The sequence below is a fragment of the Patella vulgata genome, chromosome 2, assembly GCF_932274485.2.
Source record: "Patella vulgata chromosome 2, xgPatVulg1.2, whole genome shotgun sequence".
Classification (NCBI taxonomy): Eukaryota; Metazoa; Mollusca; class Gastropoda; family Patellidae; genus Patella; species Patella vulgata.
The window spans coordinates 43,088,511-43,112,187 of record NC_065880.2 but is presented as its reverse complement, the minus strand read 5'-3'; the positions used below and the strand labels follow the sequence as shown (position 1 = coordinate 43,112,187).

Genomic DNA, 23,677 nt, shown 5'->3' with positions numbered 1-23,677 from the left:
ACTTAAAGTTGTCTTGTTCCTTCCAAAATAATTAAGGAACTTATAAGAATCACCATTTAGTTCCTGTGCATATTGTTTTGAGACGTAGGATTAGCTCATCTCACTTCTGTCATTATATCTATTGTCCACTAACTACTTGATGGATTTAAACCACATTTTTTACTATGTTGCCTGGGTGGTGATTTTTTTCTAGATTTGTTCAAATGGTAGCCTAAAGGATCAAATTTCTACATTTTGAACTTCCCTTCCTAAGCCACATGATGGATTTCATCATAATTTCATCAGATTTGTCAAAATCAAAAACTTATTCAACCCAACAGGGACATCTTAGGCTGCTTAGAAGGGAAAATTTAGACATTTTCAGAACATTTTGAACGAACCTCCTTCTAAATCTCTAGATGCTTATTAATGGTGGTTTGCTTGCCCCATAGGAATAGGTAGGGCAACCTGAAGGGTCAAATTTAAAGAATTCTATACTTTGTATGAAGTTGATTTTGTAAAAGTGTAATGGATGATAGATAATTAAACTGATCTTGGGCTGTTGTTATATTTTCAGAGAGTAAGTTGTGATCAATCTGCAACCTTCCTGTGGATGATTAAACCCAACATATCAGATCTACCAAACTTAGATATGTGTTTTAACTTTAAATATACTTCAACATTAGATGTTTCTGGTGAACAAAGATTATTTAGTTATATCTGTCAACTAGAACATTTTCAGGTAATATATCTAATATGTGAATCAGTAGACTATAATATATCTAATATGTGTATCAGTAGACTACTGTTTATCTAATATGTGTGTCAATATACTATAATATTTTTGATATGTGTATTAGTAGACTACGGTATATCTAATTAATATGTGTATTAGTAGACTATAATATATTTGATAGTAGACTACAGTATATCTGATATGTGTATTATGAGTAGACTACTGTATATCTATTATGTGTACTATAAGTAGACTACAGTATATCTAATATGTGTATTATAATTAGACTATAGTATAACATATCTATAATATGTGTATCAGAGATAGAGAGAAATGGGGTTTAACCTCCACTCAACACAAACTAGGTCATTTTGGGACTAACATATCGTTCAATTTTATTTCAATAATTCGCTTGTGCAGTGGGAGGAAACCGGAGGACCTGCAGAGACCGACGAGGTTGGACAGGCGACCCTACTCCTTGTCACATACAACTGGGAAATCGAAACTACGCCATTTGACTCAATGACAGACCATTCAGCCATCCGACCTCCCAGAGAGACAGAGAGAGCACTCCCATTATAATTAATTGACACTTGGCTATGAATAGGTTGTTTATCCATAAATAGGGTGCCCCACCATAAAAAAAATATCTCAAAATATATTGATATTACTAATGTCACTATATTCATATATTGATAATTATGCCACCATATTCAGATATAAAACGATCCTTACCTTAATTAATCCCCCCCCCCCCACCAATTACTAACACTTAATAGACAGTTTCATTCAATAAGTTATAACCATTTAAAGTGCAATAAAAATATACTAAAATCATACATAACGAGACACCACATTTTTAAGTGCCAAATAGGTCATACGCCCTTGGTTTGAAATTAGTCATACCAAACCAGTTTACTGACTGTTCTCCATCTGATTGACAAGCCTGGATTATCAAGACTATCTTATAAGAAACCTAATTCAGAAGTTCACCATTTAGGCAACTCAAGGGATGTTTTATGGACTAGTATTCTATTCTTGTCTATCTGCTGAGCTTTGGAGATGTGAATCGCACTAAACCCAATCATGCTGCTCCATACGTTATAGTTAGTTGGCAAATTTGAAAAAGCAAACACAATTTTCTAAAGTTGATAACAACTAACAATCTAAATATTACTGTAATTCACAATTGTTAACATTATATTCTTTGTAGACAAGATCACATGCGATGACTAGACTAAAACAAGCTGCTGATAATCCACATGCTGTGTCTCCAAGAGGAACTTCTCGGCCAACACCTTGAGCAAACCCAAGATCTCCTAGTTAATGAACCAGTGTCACTTAGCCACTGTAGCTCCATTTTTGTAATTTGTATGCTGTTTTTCCTTAATTTAAAATGTTCCTTTACAGACACAATATCAGTTAAGTTACACAGTAACGTCTGATGATAAGACTTGTACAACCAGCACACCAGCCACTTTAACTATTAATGTACAGAAAGCCTTGACATGTAGTAGGACAGACCATAGACTTGTTTATCAAGTGAGTGTAGATGGTACTACGTGGGCATTAGCTGGAAAATCTACTGGTAAATATAACATCTTAATATATTCTATATACTATGATTGTTAAATTGTCAGTTTGGTATACATGTTGGAGATAATCTGAAACAACTCGTCCCGGTAATTCCTAAATAACTTGAAATTCTTTTAGGGCTATAGTAATACCAGAATATACTAAGATTTCGCTATATGATATTTGTGTACAGGTAGTGTACCCCATGCGCCAAACATTTTCCCTACTAAAAGTGATACTCGACACGGTGAATGTGCACACTTCAGTGGCATGTCTCAAAGTGATTTCTGGCTAGTAACACACTCACTTTGAGTCTATAAATAGCCATCGCACGTGAAATTCTCGACACATCTATCAACTATTACACCATAAAAAATCTATTGTAGACGATTCTGAATAGCAGTAATATTTAGCTTTTTGGTTATTACAGCAGCTTCAGAAATTACGTTTGTTCTATTTTTTAAATTGCTTTATCATTAACTATACCGTTAGGAGCGGCATCTTTTGGTTTAGTACAAATAATATCTCTTTAAAACTTGGGTTAGACAGGAACATGATACTAGCAGTAGTTTCACTACCTTTTATAAGGTTCTTAAAACATTTGTTAAGTTTGCTATGCGTTTTTCTAAATTCAATTTCTTGTTCCAGCTTTCGTAAAAAAAAGTAGTCTTGATTATCCCGGCCTGTCAATCAGACAGAGAATGGTCGTTAGACAGGTTAAGCAAGACTAATTTCAAAACAAGGGCACGTAACATATTTGTTGCTCAAAAGTGCCCGGATGTTATGTGGCCGTCACTCGGAACCATTTTTTAGTATATTATTTATCGATGGTTAAATGGTCATAGCTTATTATGTACAACATGGCCGTTTATTTAGTGACTATAAATGTGCCAAACAGATTTAAGGATTGGTATATATATGAATATTGTGGTGTAATTGTCGAGCTATTTGGAGATATTTATTTATGGTGGGGCACCCTAGTACAGGGCAATAAAGAAATAGGTACCGATATTTCAACAAAAAATATTACTTAAATACAGTTGAATTTGTAGTTTTTATGTCTTAAAAATACATTATGGAAGATTAAGATATAGAGCTGGTCGTTCTTGCTATAATAGTTCAAAAATAGAGAATTCAAAATCAATATATTGAAAAATTCATTTAAATTACTTTATTCTGAGTCAAGTTATCACTGTTTGTAGTTTTGACAAGATGTGTGCATTGATTGTTTATTATCTTAACCAAGGTACAGATATATTCGAGACTTAGACTCGCTCCTCCATTTTTAAATCAAATCATTAAATGTCCAACCAAACTGTTCTAATCTATTTAAAATCTCGAGCATCTGATGGCATCGAGAGTTGATTATGGTCTTGTCATGTTAATAAATGTCAAATAAATAATTTATATAACATTTAAGGCCTAAAGAAAGACCTGCAATAGGCAAATTTAGTTCTTGAATAATATATCTTTAAAACACATAAGCACTGAGATATAAATTGAGATAATGTTGAGAACTGTCATAATAAAACCAAAAAGGCGAACAATTGACCTGCAAGGAAAAATTTAACGGCAAATCCATACAGGTGTTCATGATAAGGACTTCAATATTGCTGTTGCTACACCAACCTCATGCTGAAGATCCAAGCATTATTAGTAGAGCCTTCCTAGTCTGTACATCATTCCAATGACTTAGTATCCATTACATGACTAATTGGTGATTTTCAGGTGTGTTTAACGTAAGTGAAAGAGAATATGAAACTAAGATAGATGTAATACCATTACAATCAGGTTTATTACATATGCCATTAGTAAATATACATCAATATATAGATAGTACAGATAGTCAGACAGGTAAGATCATTAATATACATCTATATATAGATAGTACAGATAGTCAGTATACATCAATATATAGATAGTACAAATAGTCAGACAGATAAGATCATTAGTATACATCTATATATAGATAGTACAGATAGTCAGTATACATCAATATATAGATAGTACAAATAGTCAGGCAGGTAAGATCATTAGTATACATCTATATATAGATAGTACAGATAGTCAGACACATACAGTTTATATTTATATCAGTAGATTGTACAGATAGTCAGACATGTACAGTTTTTTTTATATATATAGACAGTACAGATAGTCAGATAGGTAATTAGAATTTTGGTGTAGATTCAGTATATAGGAGAATCAGTATAGAAACTACGACAGGACAATTTACCCAATGCTACCCAATACCACCCAATACTAATTAAATACTACCAAATACCACCACATTATTGTGAAAAACTAACATAATACTTCAATTATATAAAAAAAAATTGAATTAATTCATAAGAATTAGCAAAATTTTTACAATAAACTTGAGTTTATCCCGTCTTCATTAGCCCAGTCGGAGCAGAACAGTAGTAGGATGTTAAATCCCATTTCATTTCATTTCATTTATTTATAGTATCAATACCTGGTAGTTCAGTGTCTGCAAGTCTACCCAAATATGACCAAATATCTCCCAATTCTAGCCCAATACTACAAAAGACCACCACATACAACTTATAAGTATAAGCCCAAACTAACAGAATTCTGCAATTAATTCAATATCAATGAGTTAATTCCTATAATAAGCACAAACATTTGAAATATCTATTTATAGTATCAGTGATAATGAAATGGCTAATGAAAATAATAATTTATTTTCCACAAATAAACGTGTTGTTATCCAAATAATTGTACTTTTGTCTCATTTTTGGAACTGGAACATCAAGACATTGGCCATCATTCTTGCTGTACATTTTTACCAGTTTTCCACAAATTAACGGATTTTTTTAATACATATAATTGAAGTATTATGTTAGTTTTTCATAATATTAAGGTATTATGTGGTGCTATTTGGAAGTATTTAGTTAGTATTTGGTGGTATTGGGTAGTAATGAGTAGTATTGGGTAAATCAGCCCGCCTTATAAACTAATCTAATTATTGATTAAATTAGAAAGCTGGACAATAAATTAATCTACATAAAAGTCAAAGCGTTGCTGATGAATGAGATGCTTCTCTATTAGAATCAATAAAGAGATTTAATTTGAAGAGAGCTCCTTTTCAGCTTTTCCTGTTAACGGAAGGAAAGAAAAGACAATGAGGATATATTTTTACGGGGTGGAAAATGTCAGACAATGTTAAAAGTGGTGATGAGAATATTGAATATTAAAAATAGAAAGCAATTATGACCCACTAGGCGGGGCTTTATCAGTCATGATTTAACTAATGTAGAATGGCTTGGAGGACTGAAGCCGTGGGCCTAAAAATCGAGGGGACCTGCAGACACTGTATAATATTTTTTGTCATATCTTAAAGGAGCTAAATCGCTAATATTTGGGACCTAGAAATTGACACAAGTGGGTCGCAACTCATATAATACTGTAATATGAATGTATATAAACTGATATACATTCAATGGTTTCCGTTTTTACTCTAATTTCAAATCAGTTATGTTAGGCGAAATAAGCCAGCAGTCCCAATCGAATGCAAATTTCTAGCGCCTGGTTATTCCAGTCTACATACGCCGTTTGGTTTGGTGCAATATGTCTAGCCTCGTTCCTCGAGTCTCTTGCTAGAACTGGGGCTGAAACGCATTATGATACAGGATTCGTGTACCAATGGTAAAATCTTTATTTTGTCTTAAATATTGGATATCAGAAGCCCATCTTTTTCCGGTAAGATCACAGCATCAATTATGATTTAAATTGACAAATAATTTGTGTTTTCAATGTTGAAGATTTTGGATGATATTGAGTTAGAGACTTAGTTACTTTAAGCCTTTCTTACACAAACTGCAGTCTCAAACATCCATCATCACCCTTTATTAAATTTTGTTTTAAACTCTTTTTCATCATCTATTAGTCGTGGGGGTGGATGATTGAGAGGGGTCTCAGAAGTGGAATAGCCTAATATAAGGCCCTCTCTTCATCTAAATCTGGCACTGGATCTAGAACTACTGGTAGTTTAAAAATTTAAACTAGTTCAAAAAGTAGTTCAAAATTTAGAAAAAATATTTTTCCATAATGATTTATAAATAGAGAAGAATTAATGCTATTTTTTGTAATTTGTTTATTGTAGAAGTTTGGGTTAGAAAGCCATCAGATAGTGATACCAGTGATGTAAATAAACCAGTGAAAGATGTAACAAGATTCGCTCCTTTTAATACGGGAGAGGTTTATAATAATAGTCAATGTCAGCAAGTTCATATATATCCTTCACTAGGATCTCTTGATTCAGAACTTATTGTTATTCCATTATAATCACATCTATTCTCTTCAACCAAATTGACACCGTTAGGATCAATGATGAAAAGAAACCAAAAGGAAACTGCTTTGTTATGACACAAAAAGAACTGTAAATAACAATCAGATATCTAAACCTCTTTGGGTACAATGTAGCCAGGTTGGTGCTTATCTGCCATTAAAGGACAATATTGGTGCCAGTCATTATCACATAAATTCAAATGTTGAAATGCATTCATTGAAGTATTAATTCTATTGGAGATAAAACAGGCTCTTTACAATTATTTTTTTCTAGTGTATTCTTTTTGGCTTAGAATGTTAAGAACATTGTTAACCCTTGAACACAGAATTTGGTTTATCTCAACATTGGCTTGTTTTATGGACCTAAAATTTTCAACGAACACAGAGTGTCTTCTTGCCAAATTAATCAACCTATAAAATCCCATGAAATTTTATTTTGACCTGGTAAATTTAACCAACATATTTCATTACATTCAGTCATATTTACTGTAGAGGTCACAATTTTTAATCCGATTTTGAGGAAACTGAAATACACGTATATGTTTATGGCCACTGCTTGTACGAAAAATTGCTTTTTATATACCCACATGGAAACGCGGTCATATATTGCCGCCACCTCAGTCCATCCGTCGTCCACAATTTATTGTGAGCACTTTAAAAACTACATTTATTATCTGATCAGTTTGAAATTTAATTTTTTTACATTAGTGAGATGAAGAATCCTATTTGATTTCAACAATTTCCATTAATTACTTCTAGAGTTATGGCCCTTGTTTGACTTTGTTGAACCTTTTGAACGCTCTAATGGAAAGTTATCATCCGATCTGTATTAAATTAACAATTTCTGTTTATTACTTCTAGACTTATGGCCCTTGTTTCACTTTGTTGAAACATGTGAACGCTCTAACAACTAAAGTTATCATTCGATCAATATGAAATTTATATATATTATTTAGGTAAGTAAAACGAAGAAGCCTATTGAATTTCAGAAATTTCCTTTAATTACTTCTAGAGTTATGGCCCTTGTTTCACATGTTGAACCGCTTGTGAAAAGGGCTCGAACTAGTGGGTGAAATAGTTGCCCAACCGCTGCTGATTTCACCTTCCAAAAAACCTAGGGTGAAGTTGAAGTCACCCTCATGTCGCCGTATATTTATTGAAAGGCGAAGTTATTCTGGAGACAGATTTACCATACATAAACAAACACCAAACACGTGTGACTCAATGTTAGGATCGAAGGGAAATGTGAAAATTAGACATATTGAGCTTGCACTATCTTGTATGTATTAAAGCTAAAGTAAAATAACAAATTTGTAACTAAATAAATGACTATTTTGTCTGTTCTTTATTAGGGAAATGATTTTGTTGTCATTTAGGCCTTCATAGTGTATAGTTCTCCATTGCTTTCTATCATAAATTTAGTTTCTATTTTCCCGAAATTCAAATTCATTCCCCATAAATCGAACAATAATAATAATAATAATTATGTTGGAATGGCGATATATTTAAACATTTTTTAAAACCGGATAAAAAATTGTACCTAAACTAAAAAAAACCTGATTTTTCGTACAATCAGGGGCCATAATCCAGGAAGTTACAGTCCAATATGAACAAATATCAAAAGGAACCACAATCTTTTGATTGTAAACATACATTTCAAGTTTCATCAAAATCGGATGAAAATTGTGACTTCTCAGGTGTTAAATACTTTTACACTATTTGCGTACGAGGAGCGGCCATTTTGTCTGGCAGTTTCAGTCAGATTTTTACGAGGTTTCAATTCAACCTTCATTGACGTGTAACGGTGATATATTTAAACGGTTTTTAAAATTGAATACAAATTGTGACTTCTAGCGGGTCCACAAGCTAAAAATGCGATTTTTCCGAACAATCAGGGGCTACAGGCAGGGCTGTCGGTAATTTTTCACAGATGATTAGCAGCACTGCTAATCAAAAAGTCCAATTTTGCCAAATTTGATTAGCAACTTTAAAAATTGATTAGCAGTTTTTCAGTTTCAAATCAACATAAAACACCTAAATAACAAGATTATTTTAATTTTAATTGATAGCAAATGATTAAGATTTCATTCTTAAGATTTTTTTAGAATGTTAGCACTTCTACAGCTAGCTGTGAACATTTCTGAATGAATGTAGACTTTTGTTAGGCCTTATGTCTGAAGCCAATTCTTGGCAGTGGCTTCTTATTTCTTCGTTAGAAAACAATTTCGTCTGCTTTTTATCGTGTGTTATTATTTTTGTTCAATCGGAAGCACGCGGTATTTTACGAATAATTTCGATTAACTAGACGCACGCGATATAAACAATAATAGTTTACGGGAATTCTTACTTTGATTTCTCACTTTACAATACGTTTACACGTATTTATTTTTTATATTTTATTTACAATACGTGGGGGATACACTGAATTTATTTTTTTTCAAATTGAATACTGATATAATTACTCGAAATTGACATGTCTCGCAACGTGAGTGGTACTACTTGATTCCCTATTTCCGGTTTAATAGTCCCGATTCATAGAGTTATGTCCCTGTATTATATAGTATCATGAATTGAGTCTGGGTAGTTCGAGAAGAAAATGTCACACGGAGAATTCCGTTTTGTTTATAAAATTTATTTGATATTTTATACGCGTTGAAAGTGTTGAGAAATGTGGATAAATCTTTGTGTCAATATCCAAAATGACAGGCATATTATTGATTCGCAGTTACTGCGAATCAAAAACGTTAGATTTTAATTTTTGATTAGCAACGGACAAAATATGTATCGCAAATTGCGCTGCGATACTGGTTGTCGGCAGCCCTGGCTACAGGCCTAATCCAGGAAGATAGGTTCGGATATGTGCGAATATTGAAGGCAACTAAAGATCTTTGTAATATAAACATAAATTGAAAGTTTCATCAAAATAGGATAAAAATTGTGGCCTCTAGGACCCACAACTTTGATATACCATATTTGTACACTATTTGCATACGAGGGGCGGCCATTTGTCCGGCAGTTTAGGTCCGATTTTCACGAAATTCAAACCAAACCATCATTATGGTGTAACGGTGGTATGTGCACACGTTTTTTTAAATCAGATAAAAATTGTAAGCTATAGAGTGTCCACAAGCTAAAAACGTGATTTTTCGTACAATCAGGGGCCATAATCCATGAAGTTATGGTCTGATACATGCCAATATCGAAAGGAAATGAGATCTTTGGGAGATAGACCTATATTTCAAGATATGTCAAAATCAGATAAAATTATCCACAAACAAATTGTGGGTGGACGTCCGGACGGACAGGGGCGACGGCATAATATGTCCCCATGAAAATGTAGGCATATAAAAAATAGATATTAAGAAAGGGAATATGCTGAAAATTTAAGTCAAATTACTTCACTCTGAGCCGAGAATTCTCATTTTAACAACACTGTAGCCTCATTTCATTTGTTACAATAATAAACAAAGTTTAGATTATACATTTTTACTGTTAATCATCAACAGCCGTTGAACTACAGATCTGATTTAAATCCTGTTGAAAATCGGACCCATCAAGAGTTGATTATGATCTTGTCATGTTAATAAATGTCTAATTAATAGTTTATATAACATTTAAGGCCTAAAGTAAGACCTGCAATAGGCAGATTTAGCTCTTACATAATGTATGTTTAAAATATAGATTTGTTATTTATTAATGTAGAGAAATAATGTCATATATCATGTTATACTGTGAATAAAATTTAATAGCATATTATCTGTGCAATATGTTCTGTCAGAAATTGTTGTGTTTTGTAAACTTATCCCCCCTTGATAGTAGCTACTAGACAAACGTAATAGTACTCTCTTTTTTTAAGATAGGGTTTATGCAAGACAGAATAATCTATCAGACCAAATTCACACATAGCTTGCCCACTTGCCGCTGGGCATAATGCAGTTGTGGGAACAGCAGCTGAATATATCGTACATCCATACAGACTCTATATTATAGGGTCCATGGTAGATCTTATGCAGTTCAGAAAATCAACTATAAAGATGAATTAAAATATATATATATATGTATAATTTTAATTTGACTGGTGTATCATGTGATGTATGTTTAGCAACAACCATGCGGATCGAGACCAATAACTCACACAGTACTAATTAGTTCGGAAAATTATATGGAAATCGATCAAGAACTTGTGCGAATTTAACATAATGTAGTCAAGGTAAATTGCTTTTGCAAAATACAAAAATTTACATTGGCCATCATTACAATACCTAACCCAATACTCATCCTGCAACTTGTATGAAAATCGACTGAGAACTTTACAAGTAATTGTCAAAAGTTGGATGGATGAGGACAACATACGAACCCATAAACATGCCAATCTACAACAACAAAAAATGCTTTTTCCACATATTATCCAACCTCCATTAGAATGTTAACCGTTTAGTATGAAACATTAAAAGTGGAACCACTTGTGTCAGGTTTCCTGTTTAAAAGTGCGATTATTCCCTGTAGAATGTTGTTTAGTCTGATCTGTCGACACTTTAATTACTCTATAGATTATAATAAATGAATATTTTTTGACAAAAGACGAATCAATAAAAATGACATCAAGTGACTGCTTGGAGTAATGACGGAATAATAGATGTTAATGGATTCCAGGAGGATCTTTATTACCACTGCTTGCTGATAATTACTTGACATTTTTCAGTTCGTTTTTACCTTTTATCTCCTTCCATTCCTAAATCTGTCCCATCCTACACTGAACATCGAAATTTCATTAGTAACGTTAAATAATACAAGAGTATTTTTATTGAATAACTTTGCTTAAGAATCCCCCGGGGAACTCAAATACGTCACCACTATCTTAATGTTTATTAATCTCATTAATGTAACTGTTTTTAAATGGAAATCATTAATATATTTTTGTTCGGTATCTGGAATTTGTATGGAATTGCTACGAATAGAACACTTAACTTCTCGAATGCCCTTTGTTGGTTTTTGTATTGTTGTCATCCTAAGGTGTGTTTAGTATGATAATCGTTTCAAGGAGAATTTTGTATGACAAATAACTAAATGTTCCGTACAAAATATATGCAAATACAGACTTCTGACAGAATTAATCATGGTGTTATAGAACTAAAATCATGGTCAATCAATCTCACAGAGATATACAGTAATAACAAATACAGTATGAATTCCATTATATCGAAAGCTTTAACAATGTGAACATTTTCGCAAAACGCTCTCTAAATGCCAAAATCCCATGAAATTAAATCGGGTGCCCGAATGAATAATCTAGCAAAGTTTGTTTGGTTTTTTTTAAAAATCCACTGAAACCAACCCCACCACGTTTTGAAAAAAATCATTTTTCTGTATCTTGTTCACCAGCTTTAACGGTCAAAATATGAACAGAATGAAAACTATGCGAAAATGCGTTCAGAAATTTTTAATTCGATTAAGTTCGTTCGTTTGCCACAATCGGCAAGCTCGGCTCGTGTTTGAAAGAAATTCAGGGGCGGGGGGGGGGGGAATGGTTTCGATTCCCCGGTTGTACGTGACAAGGTGTAGGATCGCCTATCCAACCTCGTGGGTTTTCTCCTGGTATTCCCACTGCTAAAGATCCCAATGCGCAAGCCAATTATTGAAATACAATTGAATCATATGTTAGTCCCGAAATGACCTTGTTTGTGTCGAGTGGGCGTTCAACCCCATTTCTCTCCCTCTCTCTTTTAAGGAAATTCCTTCGCGCACCTTGTCTTGTGTCGTGTTCACAAGCTTTCGTAAATTTGAACTTAAACAGCGGGATATATTCATGATTACGATCGAAAAACTTGACTGAGTTCATTCTCCCTTTATACGTCCTAATATGTAATAACACGACTTCACAAAGAACTAAGATCAGAAATAGTAACATTCCATTTTATATACTCTTCAAAAATAGTAGGGGATATTGAAATGCAAATACCTAGGCAGGTTGTGATATGATAAATAGTCATGGACACTTGACATGTTTTGAGAGTATGTTCACAGATGAAAACTTATCGCCCCAACAGAAGCACTGAGCTGCAAGTGCGACACGCAATAGCGCCATACATGTGGGAGGGGTTCATTGTCAAATTGACACTTCGCGGAAGGGTTGATGAAAACTGTCGCGAGCTGCTTTATCCTAACCATGTTTGCTTTCCTATCGGTTCCTGCATAAGATTTAGGCCTACTGTTTAGCGTATCTTTGCTTTAGTGTGTTACGTTTAATTTGCAGTGAGACGTCTTCAACATGATGAACGTCTACGTGCTATTGGCATGCTTCAAATGGGTTCTACACAGCATGCAGTAGCCAACATGCTTAATGTGTCACAGTTTGTGATCAGCAGACTGTCGAACCGGTACCAACAAACACACAATGTTGATGATAGACCTCGTTCAGGTCGTCCTAGAGCGACTACACAAGCCCAGGATCGATACATTCGTACATAGGTCTTTCTGTAAACTTGTACCAAGTTACAGGAATTACATCCCAAACGATTAGAAATCGGCTACATGTTGTGCCTCCACTAACTCGCCAGCACATGGCAAACAGGCGTGAATGGTGTAGGCAGCGTAGAAATTGGAGTTATCGTCGATGGGCGCGTGTAATGTTCTCAGATGAGTCTAGATTTACTCTGGATTTCACCGATAGGCGTGCTCGCGTTTTGAGGCGTGTAAATGAGCACAGCATGACCGATTCGGGCGTGGGGTGTTATGGTGTGGGGAGGAGTCACCATGACTGGCAGGACGAACTTGCATATTCTTCAAGGAAGGGTCACCGGTGTGTACTACCGTGACCACATCCTGGCACCGATAGTTCCACCCTTTGCTCAACTGCAGGTCGACGTTTCATCTTTCAAGATGATAATGCCCGCGCCCACCTCGCTCGTGTCGTGAATGACTACCTCCAGCGTCACCATATTGTCCATATGCCTTGGCCAGCCACAGGGGCGGATTGGGGCCTGGAACCGGCAGAAGCCACATGAAATATTGGTCTATGAATAAAATAAAACCAAGTACGAACAATCCAAACCATAAGACAGAATTCGAAGTCCTAAAAAAACGTTATAGGCAAAATAGCGTATTCAAGCAAAATAGTGTAATCAGCAAATGGACTGCTCCTCGTATATAAAATACACGACAAACAGTGGTAACAGGTGTCCGGAAGAGTAAGCTATTTTATTATGCATAGAATCTAAAAGTTAATATACAGACTTAATAATATTTTATTATATGTTTCTATATATAATTTACAGTTTCTTATATTGTTTCAAAATGTATTATTACTTCTTTTAGCTATTTAAGATCCAAAAATTTTGAAATACGATATTGTTTTCCTTATACCATAATTAATTATCCTAAATTATCAACAACACAAATTCTGCTTTGTGTTTTAAAACAATTTTCATAATAACTATTATACTGATTATCTTTCTCTGATCGCCATAGCCATATATCGTGATACAATCCAGATTAACCCACAGTGAAAATTGTATCCGCCTTACATGTCAATGCATTTAATACTATTAATTAACTATTGATTATTCTCTTCATTTTTTTTATTAATTATCGTTATTAATAAATAATAAGTAATAGAAACAATCACTGTGTCTATTTTATTTTATTAGGAAATGCTAGATTCCACCATCACGATTCGTGCTACGATTGAAATCGTAGTTTTAATCGTGGAGTAATCGTGGTGATCCTATCAGGTCTTATCATTGAGGTCCGTCGTAGCAATCGTGTTGACCGTATCGAAACGTATCCGAACGTATCTGCACGTAGCAGATCGGGAACTCAATTGGGACAATCCTATGGTAACGCATCGCACGACAGTGGGACCTGGCATAATAAAGATACATTGTAAAGCTGTGTACACGATAAACATTTAGGCAGGGGTGGATAGATAGTACCTCATGTCAGTCCTTTAGTTTTGTTCGTTCAGACTCAATCGGATTGATCAGGCGAGGGCTAATTTAACCTTCCGTCTTGAATTCTTGTAGTGAATATCGGACCATGTTTATTTGAAATTGGAGGGCCGATATATTGGAACTGGGCCATGTTTGATAACGCCCAGATTTGAAACTTTTATGTGTTTGGATTATTTATTGGGCAACGTTTGATATGGAGCAACGTTGGGGCCAAGTTTAGTCGCAGCCTACATTGTGAGAGTCTATTAATGGAATAGAGCACTTGAGATGATCCCAGAATAGGATATTCAGGCCTATAAATATCTCAACCTTGTCTGATGAGAATTGTACAGTGTTTAAAATTTTACGAATAACTTATTAAATCAGAATAGGCATGGGCGCAGATCCCGGTGGGGACACCGGGACGCGTCCCCACCAATATTTTAGTGGTGGGGACATGATATACTGTGTCCCCACCACTTATTTCCGATGTTTTGCTTACTGTTTATTTTTTTAAACAGCCCCCCCCCCACCTTTTAAAAAAAAATCGTTATTTCGTCCCATTCTACATTTATAATAATTATAACTGGCATTGTTTTCGTCATGGATAACATGAGTGGTGAGTCGTGGTCAGCTTTTCTTTCGTGATAGCAGGAGGGTTTTGGGTTACTTAAAAATGCAAAAAATCACAAACCCCACGCCGGCAGCTTCCGGCGCCTGCGGCGCCTCCGGCAATACGCTCTCACGTCGCTACGCGACGCTTCGTTTTCGGGACTTCGTCTCTCAATTATTATTGTCAGACCTCAGACTTCGGAAATCGCTCCGCGGCCTCTGTCTTATTAGGATCGAACACTACCGGGAATGGAGGCAATCTGATTAAAATACAGATCTATACTTTCGATGGCCTACACCAAGTGTAGTACAGACAAGTAAAACGAAATTTTGAACTATAAACACGAAACGAAATAGGATCTGTGTTTTAACCAGATTGGGAATGGAGGCGGAGCTGGAATCTCAGTAGTGTAAATATTTCTAGTTCTTGTAGTGTACATGAGAGAATAAATCGTGAACGGTGGCTTGAAAATTTGTCTTTAGATTAGATTTCGTATCATTTGCTGCCTCAGGGATTAGATTTGTTTGCTAGAAAATGATGTTGAAAATACCCACAGAGTGCGTTTTAGGGCGTCTAGTTTTTAAAAAATTTCTTGGGAGGACCCACGAACCCCGCTCTTTACCAATAGACACCCGCGCATGGACTGTCCCCACCACTATTTTTTGGCGATCTGCGCCTCTGAGAATAGGTATTGCAGGCCTATATTTAGTTATGTTCACGTTGGACCTAATCTGTACGAATAATGTGTTTGTGTGAAATTGATGGTTTGATTCCTCAAAAGAAGTGACCCCATGGACATATCGAACTCTGAAATTGATAGTTGATTTACTGATATTGTATTTCTCGTATTAAAATCATACTATTAATGCCACTTTTGTTTTCTTTATGCTTTTGAAAACGCAACTGGGGAATTAGTTTGCACGAGTGGCAATATTCAGGTGTCAATCGTGACACACGTCCTTACTCCTTACACGAGTGAGGATTGTGGGTGTGGGCTGAGAAAGAGCTCGCGAGTATTGGGTGGGTGGATGGGTGTGTGTGTGTATGGGGGTGTGGTGGGAGCTTTTAAAGAAGTTAATATTCTTATGCAATTTGGAGTCCCTTTTTTAGTGAATTGGCAAGATTGCCCTTTGGTATATTATCTGTTAAGATTTGCCGTCTCTGGTTTGGTACTCGGAATATTCTCGGGAAAGCACCTCCGACCTCCTGTCCGTCAGTAGAGGAGTAAACATCTTTTCAAAGGGATTAAAATCAAATATAATATTTATTTATAACATACATTTACAGCCAGGAAGAAGATAGAAAACAGAATATATATATATATATATATATATATATATATATAAAGGGACCGGGTGCATGTAGCTTTAGGTTTCCAAACCATCGCTCTAGTCGGGGTGGTTGCTGTGCACGGTGTCGGTATTCGCTCTCCTTGTAACACTTCTGATACCACATCCAGCGTATAGGCGGATATGAAACCTCGCTCCGATCTCTAAAGAGTTTTATGTCTTGAGGTTCGTGCATGTGCGACTGTTAGGCGTTGACTGCTCAAAGTGTCTGTCTCCGTTCCAACCTAAAGCGGTGCTGCTGGATACAATTGTCTATAGGCCCAGGCGCTGTCTGGCCACATAGTTATACGTAGTGGCTGATGGTTTCATGAGACATTGGGGTATTTCGAGGAGATGGCCTGCTCCTGCTATTGAAGTAGCTAAGTTTCTAACTCAATATCATCCAAAGTCTTACACGTTGAAAATACTAATTATTTGTCAATTCAAATCAACATTGATGTTGTGATCTTACCAGGAAAAGACAGGCTTCTGATATCCAATATTTAAGACAAAATAAACATTTTACCATTGGTACACGACTCGTGTACCATATGCGTTTTAGCGTCATTTGCAACAAATGACCAGAAAGAACGAGGCTAGACATATTCAACTGGGGAGCTTGCTCAATAGACTGGAATAGAATAACCAGACGCTAGAAAATGCTATAGGGTTGAGACACATGCCGTATTTCGCTGGACATAACTGATTTAAAATTAAGAGTCAAAACGGAAACAATTGAATGTAAATCAGTTTATATACAATCAGATTACATTGTTATATGCGTTGCGGCCCATTTGGGTCAATTTCTAGGTCCCAATTATTAGCGATTTAGCTCCTTTAAATTATTGCACAATTTGCGTGGATGTACCTCTGTCTTTTAAACAAAACGTCTGAACCGATCAAATATTGAAACAATTATTTCATTAAACGAAATAATATTACCCAACTTTGTTTTTGGAGTTCTTTCACTGTTTCAAAGCCCAGGCGCTTGAACTTCTATAGTTGCTATTTTGCCATCATATGTTGCACAACCAACTGTTGCTGTTTCCCGATGCATCCAACGTCTTCTAAATGACTGACGAAATCTTTGTCGCATAAAGGCATACAATAACGGGTGTATAATAGTCGTCATAAGTGCAAATAGCAAACACAGAATTCGAGCAATATCTAACGCTAAAGAATCCCACACAATCATTCCCACTATACTTACAATTAAATGAGGTCCCCAAAAAATCCAAAACGCTAAAACAATCGCTGAAGAAAGCTTTAAAGTTTTTCTTTCGGTATCTCTGAGAGGTGGCATTTTGACTCCAAAAGACAAAGATGCCTTTACAAGTGCGTCTTTAATGGCCACTCTTCGCCGAGTGACGCGAGACATGGATAAATAAAACATAAGCATTGCAAATGCCGTCATAAGAAACGTCACAACATAGATCACCTCATAGATGTAATGGGGCTCCATTCTCCATATAATTTCACCACATGTGACAGAACTGCTATTAGCCTGGTTAAAGGAATTAAACATTTCTAGTTTTAATCCAAAAAAAGGGGAACAAAAAGAAATAGTAGCAAATATCCAAATTAAGAATATGAACACACGGGATCTTGTAGATATGATGTGAGGTTCTGTTGGTGCCATAACTGCGTAGTACCGATCTAAACAGATGAAGAATAAGGTTAAGGAACTGGCAGTGCTGGTGAAGGACACGGATCCTTCAAAAACATAACAAAACAGCGGGGTTTGGAATCGCGTTGAAACAACATAAGCGAGGGTTAGTGGAGCAATAGTAACACAAATTATAGAATCCACGACGTGAAGATTAAGATTAAAGCTGTTTCCTCGTGTTAGATGTTTCTTGTTATTATCACGACTTATTATGAACACAGCTAGATTAGCTATTAATCCTATCACCATTTCTAGCACTAAAATGATTGTCACTAAAATCACAAATACTGCACCAAATTCTTCTTCTACCATTATTATTCTGCATGATGAGAACTAAGGGGGTTTGACGAGGTATCCATAATTCTCTGTTTGAAGTACTTTGAAGATCCTGTTAAAGAATAAAAATTATTATAGACCTACTATTAGATAAATTATATGCTTATCGCCATGGTATAATGTTCCATGATTTAATGCAACTGATTGTCATTTGCATTTTTCGACAATATTAAATTTTTTCACGACTTAATCCGCGCTAAAATGTACTCAAACTATTATTTAACATTTAATTAAGATAGATGGTCTCACAGCTTCGATTCAACCAAGAGGCCCATCAAGAGATATTAGCGAAACTTGTAGGTGGTGCTGGCTTCTTTATATAAGTTATAGATAAAACGGCCTTCAAATGGCCATAACGGACTTGTTATTGCGACAAAAAATATAATAAATGAAAATAAAGTAACGCTTTCAAAATATCCGTAATATAAATGAAGATAAATACAAATTAAATACAGGTCTGTGTTGGGTGTGTGTGTGTGGGGGGGGGTGCGAGGGCACGGGAAGGCGAAGATTTTTAACGTCGAAACAACAGACTTACATAGAATCGAATCATTGTTCGATTGCTATTCGTGTTAGAGATTCAACTTTCACAAGATTGTAGTTGTAAATAATTGAAAATCCCCTAAATGACGACCAGATACTTAAAATCACGCATATTGTTTTGCGAATACCAAATAATATTTATACGCCCACATTTCCATGTGGACGCATACTGTCGTCGCCCCTGTCCGTCCGGACGTCCATCTGTCCGTCCATTCCCAATTTGTTTGGGGACACTCTACAGGTCACAATCGAAATATAGGTTTATATCCCAAAGATCTCGACCCTTTCGCCATTGGCACGTATCGGACCGTAACTTCATGGATTATCTGATTGTACGAACAATCACGTTTTTAGCTTGTGGGCACTCTAGAGGTTACAATTTTTATGCGATTTTGATGAAACTTTAAAAAAAAAAGTATGTTTATAACCCAAGGATCTCGGATCCTTTCGATATTGGCGTATATCGGACCATAACTGCCTGGATTATACTCTATAGCCCTCTAGAGGTCACAATTTTTATCCGATTTTGATGAAACTTAAAACATCATATGTTTATATCCCAAAGATCCCGATTTCTTTCGATATTGACGCATGTCGGATCGTAACATCCCGAATTATGGCCCCTGATTGTACGAAAAATCTCTAGCAAAATGTGGGCGTATCTTGCATGGCAACCGCTTGTTTTTATAACGGACAGCATTGGTAGCTAATTCTTATCTCATCAATACTTATTTCAATACAGTGTGATGGAACTGAATGAGAGAGATGGGGTTTAACGTCCACTCGACGGAGAAAAACCACGAGGTTGGACAGGCGACCCTACTCCTTGTCACGTACAACCGGGGAATCGGATTTGAATGAAGATAATATATCAAATATTTAAGACAAAATGAAAATTTTAAAATTGGCACACGGATCGCGTGGCAGATTGCTTTCCAGCGTCATTTGTAATGAAGCGACTCGATGAACGAGGCTAAACATTACGATGAATTAATGTCAAATGGTATAGATTGGAATAACCAGACGCCAAAGACTGTCATTCAATTTGGACTCTTCACGTATTTCGCCGAACATAACTGATTAGAAATTACAGTAAAAACAGAAACGATTGAATTTAAATCTGTTTATATACATTCATATTACATTATTATAAGCGTTGCTATCCATTTGTGTCTATTTTTAGGTCCCAAAGATTAGAGATTTAGCTCCTTTAACTATACACAACTGTGAAGTAATAGCTTAAAGGTCACCGGAAAACCTCTGATTGGACGCTATCGTTCACGTGTCTACGTTAAAGGGAGATAACGTAGCTATACAGTTCGGGAATTGCAGACCTGTCTAGCAACGTCTAGATGTTGTAAAACTACGGTCGTTGCTGCAGAAACATGCAGGTAACATTGACATTCGGGGTCGTGTTATAGTTGTGGAAAGTATATGTTGACATAATTACTTGCATTATTGAAAAACCAGCGGCTGCCAGGCAGGATACCCCAACATTTTCGAGAAATGGATAGAGAACAAGCTAAAAAGAAAGTGATTTTTCCTACAATCAAGGGCCATAATTCAGGAAATTACAATTCGATATGCGAAAATATCGAAAGGAACCGAGATCTTTGTGTTATAAACTTGGATAACAAGTTTCAACAAAATCGGATAAAAATTGTGACCTCTATAGGGTCCACAAGCTAAAAACGTGATTTTTCGTACAAACAAGGGCCATAATCCATGAAGTTTCGATCCGATATATGCCAATATCGAAAGCAGTCGAGACCTTTTGGAGATAAACCTATATTTCAAGTTTCGTCAAAATCGGATAAGAATTGTGACCTGTAGAGTGTCCACAAACAATGTGGACGGACGGACGTACTGACGTCCGTCCGGACAGGGGCGACGACAATATACGTCCACATGAAAATTTGGGCGTATAAAAATATGATGCTTTTCCGGTTATCTTTAAAAACCTCATCCGAAATCAAAACATTGAGTCATTGGGTAAATGATAGCTTGTTAAGCACGATCCTTACCAAAACATTATTTAAACATAGTTATCTAAGCACTTTAACAGCATGGAATTTGAGGACTTATCGACAAGTCCACTGAAAGTTTGAAGAAAAGTTACCAATTTATAGAACGTCAGATGGTAGCACACGGGCAATGATAAATGCTTCTAAAAAAATTTCACACAGAATTAAATTATTTCATTCACGGTTATAAAACTTGAAACTGTTCCATTCAAAGCCGCAATTTTAATAATTGACAATAAGCATATGAAGACACACTTGATATCCACGTCTGTTGCTAATTTTCCCCCTATAAGTTCGGAAATAAAATGGTGGGTTCATTCACATAATAAAAAAAATGATTATATTCGAAATTCGAACCTGCCTACTTCCAAGCCATGTAGCAAGAGAAAACTGCCTTATAAGAGATCGTTTCAAAAATTGTATCTAGAAATAAAAGTAATTCCAATGACTTTATGTTGATCAAATTTTCCCATCTGTCATAATAAATATTCAAGTGCTAATCAATAGCACTATCCTTTCATTGCTTATCTAACTGTTGAGGTCAGCTTGTTAGCACCCTATTATGATAAAATTGTATAGTTAGAGAGTCATAAAAATCTCATAATTTGAAATCTTTATTATTAATTAACTGATAATACAGTTAAAGGCCGTAACAAATGAAGAATTTTATTAACTTGGTCAATAAAAAAGTTTCTGCTGCATAGCAACAACGCATGTTTTGTTTAAAGTCCCATGTCCTTTGAAGGAGATTAGTAACCGAAAGAGACTGAGTATTTACAGGATACTAACAGAATGAACTTGCTTATTCCCATGAGATGTAGCTTATCAACTATGGGTTGCTTATCATTGCTTAACAAATCTTTTCCTGCTTTAAAAATCTGATTCAAGAAATATAATTGAAACGTTAACATAGATGTATGACGGATTTTTGGAACCAAAATGCTCCATTTCATATTTCTACAAGTCATAATTGGAGACATTGGAGTGTTTATTTACAAAATATATACACTTCGCTAAATCTCACGTGGCTGAACTTGCCTTCATAATTACCATTCAGCTTTACCATAGGTTAAGAATTAGTGGAAGTAAAGCTTGTGTTTAATTTTAAACCTGTAACAAATTAGTTACAATCTAAGTATCTATTAACGATCAATATATTATAGTTGACTTCAGTAGGCGTTCATTAGTTGAAATATCCGACACCGAAGGATAATAGAAGTCATCATATTAGAGACATTTTCGTCCTGGCAAAGATATAATTAATATGATAATTAGGTGTACATGCGAGTATGATAATCGTTCTTCTTTATCCTGAACATGACGACTACTGAAAGGTTGCTTTAGGCTTTTGAATTTGTCTTGGTAATTTTATCACGCACAGTAATTCCATGAAAAGATACAGATATTTTGTGTGATCTTTATTGTCAGTTCTAACAAAAGGTGATGACCAATTATGTAAAGAACAAGAATAGACATACTGTTGTTCCAGCACATTCAAAGGTCATCTAGAGCTTAAAGATACGTGTAACATTTTCTATTTTTATTATTATCCTTTCAGAGAACATACTTGCAGTTTAATGCCCCCATTCTCAATTCAAGTCACAAACAGGTTGATTTGAAGGAGGCAAGCCTTTAACTCAATATCATCCACAGTCTTCAACATTGCGTACACCACTTATTGATCAATTTAAATCAACATTAATGGGGGGTTTTCTTCCTGTGAAAAGGTGGACTTCTGATATCCAATATTTAAGACAAAATGAAAATTTTAAAATTGGCACACAAATCGTGTGCCAGAATGCTTTCGAGCGCCATTTGTAATGAAGCGACTCGATGAACGAGGCTAAAGATATCCCATAGGAGAATACTACCGGTGTAGATTGGAATAATCAGACACCAAAGACTACCATTCAATTTGGACTCTTTCGCCGAACATAACTGATTAGAAATTACAGTACCCCATTGATCCACCCTTCACTTAGTGTCTAGGCGAGTGAGGAAATGCTCGCTAACCATGGGCCTACAGGTGGTGCCGGGTTTGATCCTGGTGTTTGACGAGAAAGTTCTTCGGCATTTACCAACCTGAGTTGCCCTGGCTCGTGTTGAAGTGAAACGGTGTCTTGTCATTCAGAACAGACTTTTTGGTTGCAATTCTGGCTAACCCTTTTCTGGGTATTTATCTGAATCTGAATTCCATAATTATAAGAAACTGTCCATGTATTATGTATGTTTGTTTAGCATATTTTTGAAAGTTATTTGGTGTGCCGTTTTAAGGTCTCCCGAAAAGTAAATAGTTTACAACGGACGGATTGGAGTTCTAACGTAAGCCGATATTTGTCATGGGAAAACAGGTTCTAAAAATTAAATGTCACACACCTTTTAAGAAATGGATCCTGCATATTTAAAATCGATCAACATCCAGTTTAGTCCAAGCAATTTGTTATACATAGTGGGTCATACCCCCCCCCCCCCCCCGTCCCCTACCCATGTTCTACTTAACAATACCCAAAAAACAAACTACTGCTGAAGAAAATAAGCCTAAAACAGTATAACATTATCTTTTTCTTGTAGTTACATAGCAGGGTGCATTTTTGGTGACATGTTTTAGAGAAAAATAATTCGAAACGCTACGCTCAGT

General features: G+C 35.5%; 2 protein-coding genes across 2 annotated transcripts in view; one reads left to right on the top strand and one right to left on the bottom strand.

Moving 5' to 3' along the window:
- Positions 1-10,376, top strand: part of LOC126811389 (trafficking protein particle complex subunit 10) — a 32,671-nt gene extending 22,295 nt beyond the window's left edge. The window contains exons 19-22 of the mRNA XM_050536975.2: positions 557-721; positions 2,126-2,303; positions 4,019-4,144; positions 6,417-10,376. Coding sequence (XP_050392932.1) covers positions 557-721; positions 2,126-2,303; positions 4,019-4,144; positions 6,417-6,598 — 651 coding nt within the window. The 3' untranslated portion in view covers positions 6,599-10,376. The remainder of the gene's footprint in view (positions 1-556; positions 722-2,125; positions 2,304-4,018; positions 4,145-6,416) is intronic.
- Positions 10,377-17,324: 6,948 nt separating this feature from the next.
- On the bottom strand, positions 17,325-18,448 carry LOC126809525 (G-protein coupled receptor 22-like). Its single transcript, XM_050534151.1, has one exon. The coding sequence runs from the start codon at positions 18,446-18,448 to the stop codon at positions 17,444-17,446; it is 1,005 nt and encodes a 334-aa protein (XP_050390108.1). The 3' UTR covers positions 17,325-17,443.
- Positions 18,449-23,677: the final 5,229 nt, after the last annotated feature.